Source organism: Elephantulus edwardii, unplaced genomic scaffold, assembly GCF_000299155.1.
Source record: "Elephantulus edwardii isolate Elephantulus edwardi_28Jun2011 unplaced genomic scaffold, EleEdw1.0 scaffold00152, whole genome shotgun sequence".
NCBI lineage: Eukaryota > Metazoa > Chordata > Mammalia > Macroscelidea > Macroscelididae > Elephantulus > Elephantulus edwardii.
In genome coordinates, this window is record NW_006399902.1 from 7,303,570 (window position 1) to 7,318,879 (window position 15,310).

Sequence of the window (15,310 nt, forward strand, 5' to 3'; positions counted from 1 at the left end):
TTCGTATCTATGAGATGAAATTCACTTTAAAAAGTTTAACTCAACCATCTTACTTTTATAAGATGAATTTTGCTACCACTACTTTTAGACACTTCTGGTAAAAGATGGACAATCTCCTATGTGATTTACAGCCTCCAAAAACCTGGAGAAGGGTCAGAAATCAGTTACTTTGGAAATGTATTGGCATTTACCATTTCTTTAAGGTTCTTTGTTGTATCACGGTGCCTCTAAGTAGAAAGTATAGCTGAAAATTCTGCTAAATACATTATCTCTTAATAAATCTATTATCAATATTATAACAGATGATCATAGTGTGACATAGAGTTGGAACCTCAATCAGTTGACCTTTTAGCCATGTTGTCAGAGGCTGGAAACTGCATGAGAAAACTGTCATCTTTCTCCGAAGTTGGATTCCTAAGAGTCTATTTTAGATGGAGATTATTACAGATCCATATAACAGAAAATAACAAATGTGGTACAGACATAGTGAAGATTCCATTTAGAGACATTTATTTTGTTTACTTGAGTAAGACTGATGCACCTAGTGAAAACAAAATAAGCTTGGAAACAAAAAAAAAATATCAGCTCTAAGTTCAACACATTTCGATGACTTTAGTTTGTAACAAAATATACGAAGTATTATATGACTTCAAATTTCCCTGGCTGGCCTTTTAATAGTAAAATTGTCTTCCTAAATTCTAAAATTTTTAAACTCCATCTTCTTAACTATTTGAATTTAAGACCATTTGAGGATACACTTTTTAAAGCATAGACTGTTTAATGTAGAAAATTTATATTAGAAGCTTTTACATTTATTTACTGTTGCTATTATTTGTTTCCTATCAACACAAACTATAACTACTTCTAAAAATGCTGGGAAGATGATCAGAGAGATAGTCACAAGAACGGAAATACCATGTCTTTGACATAGGCAAAGCTCCCAGTTTTGTATTTTCATTTAAATTATCAAAGTCAATTTGGCTATCAAATGAAATTTTTTTAACACGGAAAACTTAACAGGGGGACAAAAAAAAATAGAACAAATCTATGGCATAAAATTAAAAGATACAAAATAAAGCAAATTCCCTCTTAAGAGGAGTGTGAAATAAATTTCTCTGTTAATGAAATATTCAGATTTAAATTTCTACTGCGGAATAAGACAACTGCTAATATTTAACTTAGAAAATAACAAACCAACACACTTTTGGTGATCGAGGGTCTGGCGAACGTGCGAAGAGCTCATCTTCAGGCAACTGAACGCTGGAGGAAACAGATTCACATGGACGTGTACCATTATATATATGGAATTTGCAATGAGGATTTAAGGCCATGGCAAGAAGTTCCAGAAGTGGAAACCAATCTTGGGAAAGCTTTGCCACACATAACTCCACCAGGCGATGAGTATTGTTAATAATACATCTCTGTTTTACGAAAGGAGGGGAAAGAGATTTATGAGAACAAAGTAAATGCAACTTCAAAACAGAAATAGTCTAAAATTATTAAGAATGATTTCTGGTTCTCTGTATTAGTCATCTGAATTATGTTTAATTACACTATACTGGAACCAAGAGAAAAATTTGAATTTATGTACTGTACTTATTACTTTATACAGCACTTTATACAGCACTTTCCTTCAAAAGTTATTTGCTTTTGAAATAATGCAAAATGAAAAAATAAAAAAAAGAAATAAAGCAAAATGAAGTAGGCATCATAAGACATTTCCTACTGCTCTAGGTTCCATAGTCAAGATATAAATCACAACTGTCTCACTTTGAAATTTGCGCAGAAAAGGTTTTTTCCGAATTTAAAATTATATACTGCAAAATTATAAATTTTATTATTATAAAATTGTAAACAATATTGATCATTCAAGCTAGAGGAAATCTGCTATTTAGAGCCTCAATGTAAAAGTCTGGCATCACTTTCAAGTCTTCTTAATGTAAAAAAATCCATTTTGGGCAAGGGGATATTGGGATTTTTTTATGCCATAGTCATGTTCAGAAAATAGTTCAAAGCATAACAGTTTTACAATATGATCATTTGCATATTATAAAGGAGAAAGAGAGACTTAGAATTACTGTATTTCTTCAATCTATGATGCACTTTTTTAAGATCTTGGAATCATATTCAATGGCACTGTGCATTGTCATTTTCCTAGACTGGCGATTCCAGAGATGACTCGTATTTGCTTCTGTTTATAACTAGGGAACACTGGCAATCTGAGACTTTGAACTCTTTGTGTGGCAATTTTTTCACACTACAAAATTATTTAAATATTGGTTCTTAGAATTTTCATTTTTTTTTCTCTCTTCATCAGATGCCAAATTTCAGATACACATGGTCACTTGTGCTTTTTTGTATGGTGTCTTTAGTTCTCATCTACTCTTACTATGATTCTTTAGTATTCCAGATGTAGACATGTTAAGAGCATCCAACTTACATACAACTCTTAATATGGACAACTCCATGATGTCAGTTTGAAGACCAAGGTGTGCCTGATTTGAACCATGGGCTTTTCAATCACTTGCTAATGCACACCTCAGAGCTGAACAATCAGTAGGAATGACAAGAAGAATTGAGGCCTTTGAGTTGTGATGCTGGAGAAAAGTTCTGAGTATCTTATGGATTGCCAAAAATCAAACACATGTCTTGGAGAGAGTACAGCCAGAGTGCTCCTTGGAAGGATGGTGAGGTTTTGTCTCTCATATTTTGGACATGTTGCCAGGAGATAAGCTGTTTCTTGGAAAGGAATATCATGCTGTCAAAGGTACAAGATCAGTGACAGAAGATCCCCAACAAAATGGATGGACATAGTGACTGCAGCAATGGATGGGCTCAAGTTTATCAGAGATGATGAGGATGGCACAGGATATGGAACACAGACCTGTTATTCCTAGGGTTGCAACGACTTGACAGTATCTACCACCACTACCTAGTTGTCCTTTACTATATAGGGCTGTGAACCATTTCAAACTGTTACAATCTATAAATCATTAACAGGAACAGACCACAAATTTCACAATATGGATATATCATAGTAACTATAAAAATTGCAAGTGGAAATCCTAGAATGCGAGACTGGAAGAAATGTAGTGAGTTCTTATAGGGTGCCTAACGCATGAGGCTAAATTAATGACAGGACTGCATAGCTGTGCATCTGGTCATAATCTTTACATGGAGCACCACCCCTCTGAACACTTGCACTATACTTAAATTTGTCATCACTGTACCAATCTCTGCTTCCCACAAATTCTTCATAGTCACCCTCACTTGTTTTTTTAAAAAACTTACCACAAGTGCTCACTACCATCAAGTTGATTCTGACACAGGACAGAATAGAACTAACTATCTCATAGATTTCTGAGGCCATAAACCTTTATAGGAGCAGACAGACTCTTTCTCAGACTGGCTGATAAGTTCAAACTATTGACCTTACAGTAAGCAACCCAACTTTTAACCTACTATACCAGCAGGGCTCATCTCTTCACTCATGTAAGGATAAGTTAAGAACACGCACTTATTTCAACTGATCAACAAATTCTTAAAGACAGGAGAACAGAGTTCATTTTTAATTCAGGGACTGCCTATATTGTGAATTAGATCTTCCATTTCTGGTATTTCTTAGCGGTATATATTTAACAGTAATACATCTTGCAATGGACTTGCCTAATCTTCTTGCATGATACTAGAGAAACCAGGATATAGAGTAAGTCAATACTTCTAACTTTAAATTGCATTCTAAGTGACTTAGCCTCTTTCAACTGAGACTATAATTTATTGTGAAAAGGGGGGGCCTCGCTTTTTAGAGAGTAGAAAGCATTGTTGTTATGTGCTGTCGAGTTGCCTGTGACTCATAGTGACCCTATGTACAATAGCCCGACACCTTTCTCTGTCATGTGCCAATCTCACTGTCTCTTGACACCCTCACTCCAATTTCCCCAGTCACTGAATCAATGCACCTCATAGAGGGTTTTCCCCTCCTGCGCCGTCCTTCCACTCTCCCAAGCATGATGTCCCTCTCCAAGGACTGGTCCCTCCTTGCAACATGTCCAAAAGTATGTCAGACGAAGCCTTAGAATCCTTGCCTCCAAGGAGCAGCCCAGTTTAACCCTCTCGAGGATGAGCTTGTTTGTTTTCTTAGCAGTCCATGGTACATTCAAAAAATACACCTTGTGTGCATGCAGTACTACCCATAGGCATCATTACATAAACTTTATTTTCTAGAGTCAAATGAAAAGACTCACATGAATTTCAAACTTCCAGCCACTCACTGCCTCATCTGTAAGGATCTTAGTGAATGATATTGTAAGCCCATCTCGAAAAAATCGTTGACAGGCTTCACTTTTAACATCAAGGCCTAAGAAAGATAAAGAAAACGTAATATAAACAAAACATTTCTTTCTATTTCACAACGTCAAATTTTAAGACAGAAGTTGGTAAATGCCTGCTAACAGTTTAAAAAATGGAGAACAGCTTGGGGGAAAATCTCACAGCATAATCTTAAGAGGCCAATGAATACAGCAAAGATTAGCAACTCAAAAGTTGGTATATCAAGAAGGTAGCTTATTCAGACTAAATAATCCTAAATAATTTAAAAAATATCTTAACTGTTAAAATATTAAATCAAGTAATATTAGAACTAAATGAAAATATTCCAAGTTACAACAATGGATCTTAAAACACAAAATGGTTACTAGTAACAAATGACTCTTAAAAAAAAAAAGGAACTCTTAATACTTCACAGCACTATATTTCCTAAAAGTACTTCTTAAACTTTAAAAATTAAAAGAAAGACTTCTCAATTTCATCTGTTGTCAGAAAGGCAATAAACCCTCCAAACACAAAGAAAACCTACAACTTTTAATAACAAAATTATAAACTAACATAGATACTTAAGTATTGTTTAGTTTGGACTTTAAAAAACAGAGCATCTGAACAGTACTGTAGTTTTAAATACATGATTAAAATAAAGTGACAACCTCCTTGAAAAGCTGATTAAAAATAATGTAACAATCACTTAGTAATTTTAGAAAAGATACATTTTTAATACCAATAGGAATATATATAATCTTATTTCTTTTTTTAAAAATAATTTTAATGAGCATTTACAGAGATTTTGGATTTCCATTCATTCATTTCTTACATCAGAAAATTCATCAAACACCTTGAAGACTACCCAAAGGATATGAATATTTAAGTACTAGACTAAAAGCTCTAGTTATAATCTAGAAATAATTAGTATGTTTACAAAAGAGGAAAATTACATTTTCAGTAATTATGTTTAGTAGTATACATTGCAGTAACCATAAAAAAACACATAAACTTACCTTTTTTACTAAGATCAATAGCTGCTTCTAAAAGCACTTCTAATTCCCCTTTCGGCAAAACTGGAACCACCCATCGTGGCCTAAGAGTTTTTATAAAATAAAAAGACCTTATTGGTTGCACATTAAGTGAGGCAACTATGAATGTGTTACTAATTAGACTTACTTCACTAAAAACTATTAAATATGAAACAACAAAGTGTACAAAGTATGTTTTATGAAACAAACCATCACCTGCTAATTCTACAACCAGAATTTTTATTGTAAAATTTATTTTACTTTCATAGAATATAAAGCTGCTGTAATATGCAAGTGTCCATTAATTTGATATTTATTATTTAATAGGAAAATGTCCTTTGGGGATTCAGGGTAAAGGGGCTATTTTAATCACTGTCTTAGCTATCTTGAACTGCCCAACAAAAAAGAAAATATTTTAGACAGGTATCTAACTTCTGTCTCATCTCATCAAATGAAGTATCTTTTCCGGAAGTGAGTCAGTTTCCAAAGTCAGACCTTCTCTCAAACAAGTATGCAGCACATAGCCAGTGATGTTTTCCTTTCATTCTTTAATGTTTATACACAGAGGGCAAATTTTTCAAACACTCTCATTTTTATTAGAGATATTCCATTAGATAATCTATTAGAGACAAATGTGTACTACACCTTTGTCATTATTTTTTTTTTACATAAAAGTATTTTTCTATTCCCCAAGGATAAGCTAGTATTTGTAGTCCTCTGGCTGGCACGACAATCATTAACCACCACACTAAATACAAATGCAAAAATACAACCTTTTGCAATGATGTTTCCACTACAGGGAAAAGTTAAAGACTATTCAACAACTTCATAAAATTTTGTCTGTTTAATTAAAATTCATTGTACTCCATTACAAGTATCTGCCTGTATTCTTTAAAAAGTGTTTAAGGTATTGATGAGACAGTTTTGACTTATAGCTTACCCTATATACAACGGAATGAAACCCTGCTCAATCCTGCTGCATCCTCACAATCTCTGTTGTGGTCAAGCCTATTGTTGGAGTCACTATGCCAATCACTGAAAGTCTTTCTTTTGCTGACCCTTCCGGTAACATGCTGAAAATATGTGATACAACTATCTATATACCAAGGAACAGAAATCTGGAACCATGTGCTATTATTTAGTTAGGATGTACGTGTGTTTGTAAGGGTTATATTATAGAGAACTCTATATACATAATGCATTTCTAAGTTTAACAATTTTTTTATTACTAACAGTTTCAAAAAATATCAATGCAAAAGTTTTCAATTTCCTGTCACCTATTTATTACTGTTGGTCTATTATTAGAAAGTAAAATACAACAAAGTCAGTAAGATAACTGCCTATAATAATGTGTTTTGGTTCTTTTCCTTGAGGGGGTTAATGTGTCACACCTCTCTAGCACTCACTAGCTCAGCCCACAGCCCTATTAAACACAGTGAGGATCACAGACAGTTGGGCTTCTCTTGACATGTCTGTCTCTCATCAAATCTCTTTAAATCCTTTTCTTTCCCTGCACACAAGTTCAAATATTCACTCTCATGGAGTCTTTCACCAAATAATCAGTGATTATTTAAATACATTTTTTAAAAGGTAAGTGATTTTATATGTGTGTGCATGTGGGGAACTGAATTACTTGAACTACGAGCATGAAAAATGGTACTTGGGACTGTCCCCTGAGATAAAGATGAAAAAAAACAAATAGTTGAGGTGAGGTGGCTAATGCCTCACAGAAGCTGTCAAAAATTCACAATAGGCAGCCGGATCTCAATCTTCTTATGATCTGGTTTATGTCAGTCAACCTGGAATTATTAAAGACATCCAGCATTCCAAGCACTCACTATTACCAATGAGAAAAAAATTAGTAAGTTCTCAAAAGTGAAGCTACAAGCACATCTCTAGTATTCAGTAACATGGGCTAGAGTTAACACATTAATCTGAATCAACATTACTATGAAAGTTATTTAGTGTCTTCCTTTTGTTTACTATTTACACTGAATAGTGTCTTATTTATACTATTTCTTATTTTTTAAAATCCACAGAAATGATGAGATTAATTACTAAGGATTACAAAGTATCTGGCTACTAAGGAGGCAATAGGGTTACTTCGGAGTTATTGTGACACTGCCATCTATTTCTTTACTTTTTCCATTTACAATGATTTGCAATGCTGAAAAGCTTGATGTATTTTCCTTTTTACTACATACTTATTAAAATACCAGCAAAACCAACTCACCTGTTGATCATGTCATCCAACTTTGCCAGATCAGTATGTGGAAATGCAGGTTCCTCATCTTCAAGCTGTGATGGGGCATCTCCTTGACCTTGCTCATCTGGGGGAGTTGCTGGGGAATTCTCATTGGAAGAATCAGGTGATGAAGTCTTAATAAAAAAAAAATAAAATCAAACATTCTAAAATAAATTCCTGTAACATGTAAAAAATCTAGCAACTCAGATTACCAATATGGATAATCCTGCACATCTTGGATAATTAAAAATATAAAAGAATTAGAAACTCGTGTTTCCAGCAGAAGACTCGTGTTTTAGGGCATTTCAGTGCTATGGTGTTTTAAAATTATTTCAATCACAATAGTCTTCTGAAATATTCTACTTCCTTTTAAACAAACTCAGCCAGTAACTAATTAACAAAAGGGCACACAGCTCAAGCTCCATTAACTGGGATATGAATATAGGACTCAATTATGAAATGCTTATGTTCTTAATCCAATTATGATCTTGTCATGACAGAAATTATACTATAAACTACATTACAGATTTAGCTGTTCTAATTTTTAACTTTGTAATTTCATAATTTTAAAGGAAAAAATCATTTTACAACTTCTCAACTCAAATTATTATTAAACTACTTAAAACTTCATAATTGTGGTTTGTTAAGTAAGTCAAATCACTTTCAATATGAATATGGCTAGATTTTAATTTCTTTCTCTTCCCCCCATTACTTTTACAACTGAGGGAATGGTGCTTTACAATCCTTTGTTTTCATTTTTAATTTTGGAGTCTCCGGAGTGACATAAAGGGCTAAAGGCTTAGCTACTACCAATTTGAATCAGCAGTTCAAATACACTAAGAGGCAGCTTAGAAGAAAGACCTGGCAGTCTATTTCTAAAATGTCAAGTCTTGGAAACCTGGTGGAATGCAGTTCTACTGTGCATACACTGAGTAAACATGAAATCAGAATCATATGGATTTTATTGAGAAAGTAGGTAGTATTTTAAATAGAATCCATCTAAATTTGAAAATGATGTGTTTCTTAATTTTCTACCCACTGTAGATTTAATGGTCTTTTTAAGAGAAAAGGCCCCTCACCATTCTAGCACCTACTGAACAGCTGTAAGAAACTGTCACATAAATATTTACATACAGACAATAATCTATACTATCATTAAGATAACTATAAATTAAGAGACTATAAATGAACTTACAACCAGTTAGCAATAAAATGAACATTCACTAAGATGGAGAAAAAGTACTTTGTAGATATGAAAGCTGTAAAGGAATAAAGGAGTAAAGGTAAAGGAGTCTACTACACAGAATTTAAGTGTTAAAAGTCCAGGAGAAAGAATTCTGTTTTAAATATGTAACTTTAAAAATCTGCTCTTGTTTTTATGTGCCATTTAGTGGCCTGTGTCTCATAAATGACCTGGTGTGCAACAGCTGTGAAGCCTGATTTATTTTACAACAATTTTTTCCTCTTCTGAAATTGAGTACTATAGATAAAGATAAAAATAATATTTACAACACCAATAATACCACACCAGCAAATATCAAACTATTTTCAATAATACTATTCTAATATTTGGTCCATGGAGGGGACCTTTAATTTATATACATAAAATGTCAATGAAATAATTTTTACAACCTTAGAGAGAGATCAGCTGGCCCAGTGGACAGAAAGTGGCGCCACCAAGGCAAAGACATTCCTCTAGGTCGTACATCCCTGATGTACAAGTTGCCGTACAGCAGTAACTTATGTTTGCTGTGAGGCTGAACACTGTGACACTGATGTGTCAAATGAGTTAATGGTTGGTTACCCAATGCGGAGAGGGTGGGGTGGAGCTCCCCGATTGAAACAAGCAGGAGTGGCATCCACTTCCGTAATAGCCTGCCTCCAGAAACCCTGTGAACCCGGAGAGAGGATGAAAGACACCCAAGCGTTGAGGACTCTCCTTCATAAGGTTGCTATGAGTCGCCTGCGACTCGACGGCACTTAACAAAAACAACATCCTTTTTTTCAGCTCATCATTTGAGTGTTTTTCCACACTAAGAATCATTTCATCGGAACAAATAAAGGAAAGAAGTATTAAAAAAAAATATATGATTAGGCGCTATATGTAAGACAATCTGAAACAAGAGGTGCATTGCAAAGTGGACTAGGGAAGGGAAGAAAATGTGCAAGAATAAATGATTAATTTTTCAAGTTAGAAATTGAAATAGAGGATGTATCTCATATTTTTTAACTTTCACCAGTCATATGAACAGTTGTTGTTATGTGCCGTCGAGTCGCTTGCGACTCATAGCGACCCTATGTACAACAGCCCTAAACCCTGCTCTATCCTGTGCCAATCTCACAGCCTCTGACACATCCATCCCGATTACCCCAGTCACTGAATCAATCCACCTCATAGAGGGTCTTCCCCTCCTGCGCTGTCCTTCCACTCTGCCCAGCATGATGTACCTCTCCAAAGACCTGTCTCTCCTTACAACATGTCAGGCGAAGCCCCAGAATCCTTGCCACCAAGGAGCAGCCTGGTTTAACCCTCTCTAGGATGAATCTATTTGTTTCCTTGGCAATCCATGGTACATTCAGTACTCTCCTCCAGCACCACAGCTCAAAGGCATCAATTCTCCTTCTATCCTCCTTAGTCATTGTCCAACTCTCTGATGCATAACAAGTGATTGCAAAAACCATGGCCTGTATCAGGCGCACCTTAGTCTCCAGAGAGACACCGTTGCTCTTGAGTACTTTAGAGAGGTCCCGAACTTTTCCATCGCAATATGTTTTTTTGATTTCCTGGCTACTGGTGCCAAGAGTGTTGACCGTGGAACCGAGCAAACTAAAGCTTTGAACAATCTCAATCTCTTCACCACCCATCCTGATGCTACCGAATGGTCCAGTGGTGAGAATTTTTGTCTTCTGGACATTGAGCCTCAGTCTATATTGAACGCTGCAGTCCTTGACCCTCTGCAGTTAAGTGCATGAGGTCCTCCTCAGTTTCAGCGAGCAGGGTTGTATCATCTGCAGAATGCAGGTTGTTGATAGATCGTCCACCAATCCTAATGCCACGCTTCTCCTCGTAGAGCCCAGCCTTTCGCATAATCTGCTCTGCATACAGGTTGAAAAGGTATGGAGACAGGACACATCCCTGGCGCACACCCCTGCTCTGTTCTGACGAATGCCTCTTGGTCCAAGTATAGGTTTCGCATTAGCACAATTAAATGTTCTGGGATTCCCATTCTTCTCAGAGTCAGCCACAGTTTATTATGATCCACGCAGTCAAATGCCTTTGCATAATCAATGAAACACAGATAGACATTCTTCTGGTATTCTCTGCTTTCAGCTAAGATCCATCTAAAATCAGCTACAATATCCCTAGTACCACGACCCCTTCTAAACCCAGCCTGGACTTCTGGCAGTTCTCTGCTGATGTGCTGTTCCAGTCATTTTTGGATAATCTTCAGTAGAATCTTGCTTGCATGTGAAATCAATGATATTGTTCTGTAGTTTCCACACTCAGTTGGGTCGCCCTTCTTTGGGATGGGAACAAATATAGACCTCTTCCAGTCAGTTGGCCAAGTGGTTGTTCTCCAAATTTCTTGGCACAACTTGGTGAGCACATCCACATCAGCATCTGTTAGCTGAAATATGTCAATTGGTATACCATCTATTCCGGGGGCCTTATTTTTTACTATTTCCTTCAGAGCAGCTTGAACTTCTGCCTCCATCACCATAGGCCCTGGCTCAAATGATATTTCATTAAATTCTTCTGTATCTGCCAATTCCTTTCGATACAATGACTCAGTATATTCCTTACATCTTCTTTTGATACTATAACAAAATCTTCACATTTAAATTTTTACATTTATGTTGACCTACACACTCTACCCCAGGGCTGCTAAAGAGCAGTGGTGTTTGAACCAATTTAGAATTACTGTTGCTGACATGTATTATCAAAATCTTTTTCAGAGTTTGATACTAATACACCCTTTACAGCAACATCATCCAGGAGTGTTCATTTCATTTCTCAGTGCCTTAGCCAAATGTGTTTTATTTACCATTTAGTTATATTGCAATAAAACCTGCATGAGCCAAATAGGATTATTTTGTTTCTAGGTCTTGCATGCATGTTTTTCATCTCTAATAGGGTATGGTCTTACTCTATTTACCACTTTTTAAGTAGAAAAGTTCTTCTTAGAGTTTAAAATTCTCTCCTTTAGGATAATACCTTTCAAAACCAGTCTATGTATGTTGAGGGTGTGTGAGGCAGAGAGGGAATTTAATAGGTTTTTTAGAAATTCTCTCTATTTAACAGTATATTAAAGTCTATGCAGAAAGTTAGCTCTAAGTTGGGCAATATCAGGTCTTACAAATTAAAATAACTAAAAAGAAGATAATAGGACAATGAAAAGGGTTTACAGATAGGTTAAGACTAGCTTCTTTTGTTCCATTATTGTTTCAAATTAACAGTCATCATAAAAAAAGTAGAAGTATCTGAAAAAAAAAAGCATCATGTAAAAGATCAAATTGTGTCTCAGATTTAAGAGCTCAATCAGCAAATACACCATACAATTTAAGTAGTGGTCTAACTTTTGGTTAAAGCCACACAAACCACAAACATGACAAAAGAGGTTAGGCATGATTCCATGCACAGTAAGAGTATAAAATGGAAAGGGGAGAGAGAGCAAAAGAAACTCTACCAGCTCTGAGTTTAAAAATAGTATTATTTGGTATTTAAGACAATACTGTTGACTATCATACATCTCTAAAATGCCAGAAGGGGGAAAGATGAGAATATTTGATCTACAGTAATTAGATAATAAAAGCTTATTCCAAAAGGAAAAACATTTAACCACCACAAATTTTGTCTAAAAACTCATAGAATTCTATGTATGTATGCATCAACTGTACAAAGTACGTATATGATTCATGTACAAGAACCTCAACTAAGTAAGTCACATCTATTAACACTGCTTTTAGAGGTCCATGACGAGTTTTAAAGTTTGCCTTCATTATCCACTTTAATATTCCCTACTATAAAGGTTTTTGTAAAAAAACCACCACCAAAACAACTCAAGGTCAGATGATTTCACCAATAAAATATTCCATATGAAAAATAAGTGTTATACTAATTTATCCAGAATTGAAAAAGAATATACTCTACAGAATAAATCAACAAAACAGCACAATCCTACTAGTTTCAAGACTTGCATGAATTTTGGTATTTAAAAAAATCTACATTAAGGCTTTCACAAATATTTAATTTCACATGCCTCTCATAATCCAAGTTAAGATACAGTTAAGCTAATGATGATACAAACTCTTGAACACAGGCAGCAGCATGATTTAAATCCATGCTCTTTATCACAGGCTATACTATTGCTCTAGAATTAACATAGAATTTAAATATTTAATTTTAGCAATGACTGATAACATAAGACATCAGAAAAAGGAGGACTACACTTACTAGTCTTACAAAGACTGGTGAAACTTTTAAGTCTGGCTTTTCATCATCCTTTGATTCTAGAAGGAAACTCCCTTCTGTGGCTTAACTTTCAGTTATCAAGGAGGTATTCGCACACCTTAGAACAATCAACTTTACAAGATCAAAAATGGCACCATTTGCCCAAGGATAAAGCATAGAAAGCAGGTTGGATAGAAAAATTACTAGAAACCAGAATCACAAAACATGGTTAGTATTGTGTACTGTGGCGTTTGAAGCTGATCCTCCAGTGGGTTTTCAGAGTCTGTAAACTGCATGGGAGGAAAGTTGCCCACCTTTCTCCCATACAGCAACTGGTGGATTTGACACATGTGCCTTTGGGATGGCAGCACAGTTGCTTATCACTGAGCCTCCAGAGTTCTCTTGTTACAGTGTGGGTATTGTAATTAATGTTATAAATGATGTATGAATGATTGATTGGGGGGAAATAAATTTGCTCTACAAATTTTCACTCATAATTTGACCAAAAAGAAAAAGGCTACATACTCAAGTTGAGCTTTGTCATTACTTTGTTAAGACTTATACTGACTTTTCATCATAAATTACTCACCACATGCTTCATCATTTAGCACCCCATAATACCATAATCAAATAGCTTTATTAGTTATCAACAACCTACCTGATTCTGTTGGAGAGGAGGCGGAGACTGTCCATCAGGAGCTTGGCCCTGGTTGTCATTCCCTCCTACTGGAGAGCCACGAGTCGTGGCTGTCATACTCGACACAGGGCAGATCTTTGCAATTTTGTCTGTTTATGTAGTTGTCTTCAGAAAAGAAATTATAGTCCAGTTATAAAAGATGAAGTACCAGCATATGTCAGTTTTAAAAATTTCCAATTCAAGAATAAACCATCTTGCAGAGACCATTGCATAACCTACAAATAGAAAAGAGAGAAAAAGTAGATAGTAAAAAACTATGAAAGGCTCAACAATCTATTCAGGAGAAACTGGCTGTATAGTTAAGAAGGGAAAATTAGAAGCTCAAGTCCCATTAATATTATACTCAATTTACTGAACTGTTAATGTTAAATCAGCTAGTATACAAAGAGCAGAACTGCTCCATGGAGTTTTATAGATGATCTTTCCAAAAGATAACCACATTTTTCTCTAAAATACTAAGACTTATTTGCTTCAGTAACAATTCTTTCTCATCAGGTACCTAAGAAAATAAAGCACAAGAGGTATTTAAGCACTTTCTCATGTCTAGTTTGAATCTTACAACCATATCCAATCTACACTGTACATAAGGAATTATTATACAAAGACAAAAATAGGAGCATGAGGGGCTCACTCAAGTTATGTAGATCCCTTCTTTCCCAAATAGTATGTTTACTCATTTAGAGAAAATGAGAATGAAGGACATGAAAAGCTCAAAGAAAAAAAAAGAGTACACACAACAAAGCTAAACAAACAAACAAACAAAAACCCAAAACAAAATCACTAGCCCACACAAACCACAGCTTCTTCTAATCTGAGAATAGAAAAACAAGACGGAACCCTGCTACCACTTCTGACCATTCCTACCAGGAACAAGAAAAATTAATATACAGTACCATATATAATGTGCTGCTGGGCCTATGATATATAAAAAGGTAATATGCTTGCCTTGCACACAAGAGATGAGTAGGAGCAAAGCTTTACTGGTCTTTGAAAAACTACCATTTTTGGTAAATGGAGACCACAGAAAAAAATGAAACGAACCCACAGTAACTCTGTTAATATAACAAAAATGTCTTTTAAGAGTCATAAAAACAGGTACAGTAATTATAAGACACTGTTGGGTTTACTGCATTTCTAAACATACAATATACAAAATAACGATACCACAAAAGGAGAACATTTCTGTAACTCACTGCTATAAAGAAAAACTCACTGATGTTTGTTACTATCAATTTGAAGGTGATTCTGATAAGATGTTAAGTTGGAGAGCAACCACTAATCAAATGTCACCAAAAAAAGTGTAAATTTCATTAAGCAACATGGGACTATTGGGAATGATCATATTAAACACAATGTGAAAGTGTAAAACACAAGGTATATGAACTTTGTATGCAAACCATTATGTTGCTGTTGTTATGTGCAGTCAAGTTGCTTATGACTCATAGTAACCCTATGCAAAGACTATGGCCTGGATTAGGTACACCTTAGTCTCCAGACTGAAATCACTGCTCTTCAGGACTCTGGAGATGGCCGTGACTGTCAACTTTCCCAAACCAATATAAAATTAACGGGGG

The 15,310-nt window shown here is 35.2% G+C and overlaps 1 protein-coding gene across 2 annotated transcripts in view; it reads right to left on the reverse strand.

Moving 5' to 3' along the window:
- USP9X (ubiquitin specific peptidase 9, X-linked) overlaps nt 1–13,821 on the reverse strand; it is an 87,389-nt gene extending 73,568 nt beyond the window's left edge. For both annotated transcript variants that reach the window (XM_006894983.1, XM_006894984.1), the window contains exons 1-5: nt 13,698–13,821; nt 7,576–7,721; nt 5,328–5,407; nt 4,245–4,357; nt 1,203–1,421 (exon numbers count right to left, since the gene is read on the reverse strand). In XM_006894983.1, coding sequence (XP_006895045.1) covers nt 1,203–1,421; nt 4,245–4,357; nt 5,328–5,407; nt 7,576–7,721; nt 13,698–13,793 — 654 coding nt within the window. In that variant the 5' untranslated portion in view covers nt 13,794–13,821. The remainder of the gene's footprint in view (nt 1–1,202; nt 1,422–4,244; nt 4,358–5,327; nt 5,408–7,575; nt 7,722–13,697) is intronic.
- Nucleotides 13,822–15,310: the final 1,489 nt, after the last annotated feature.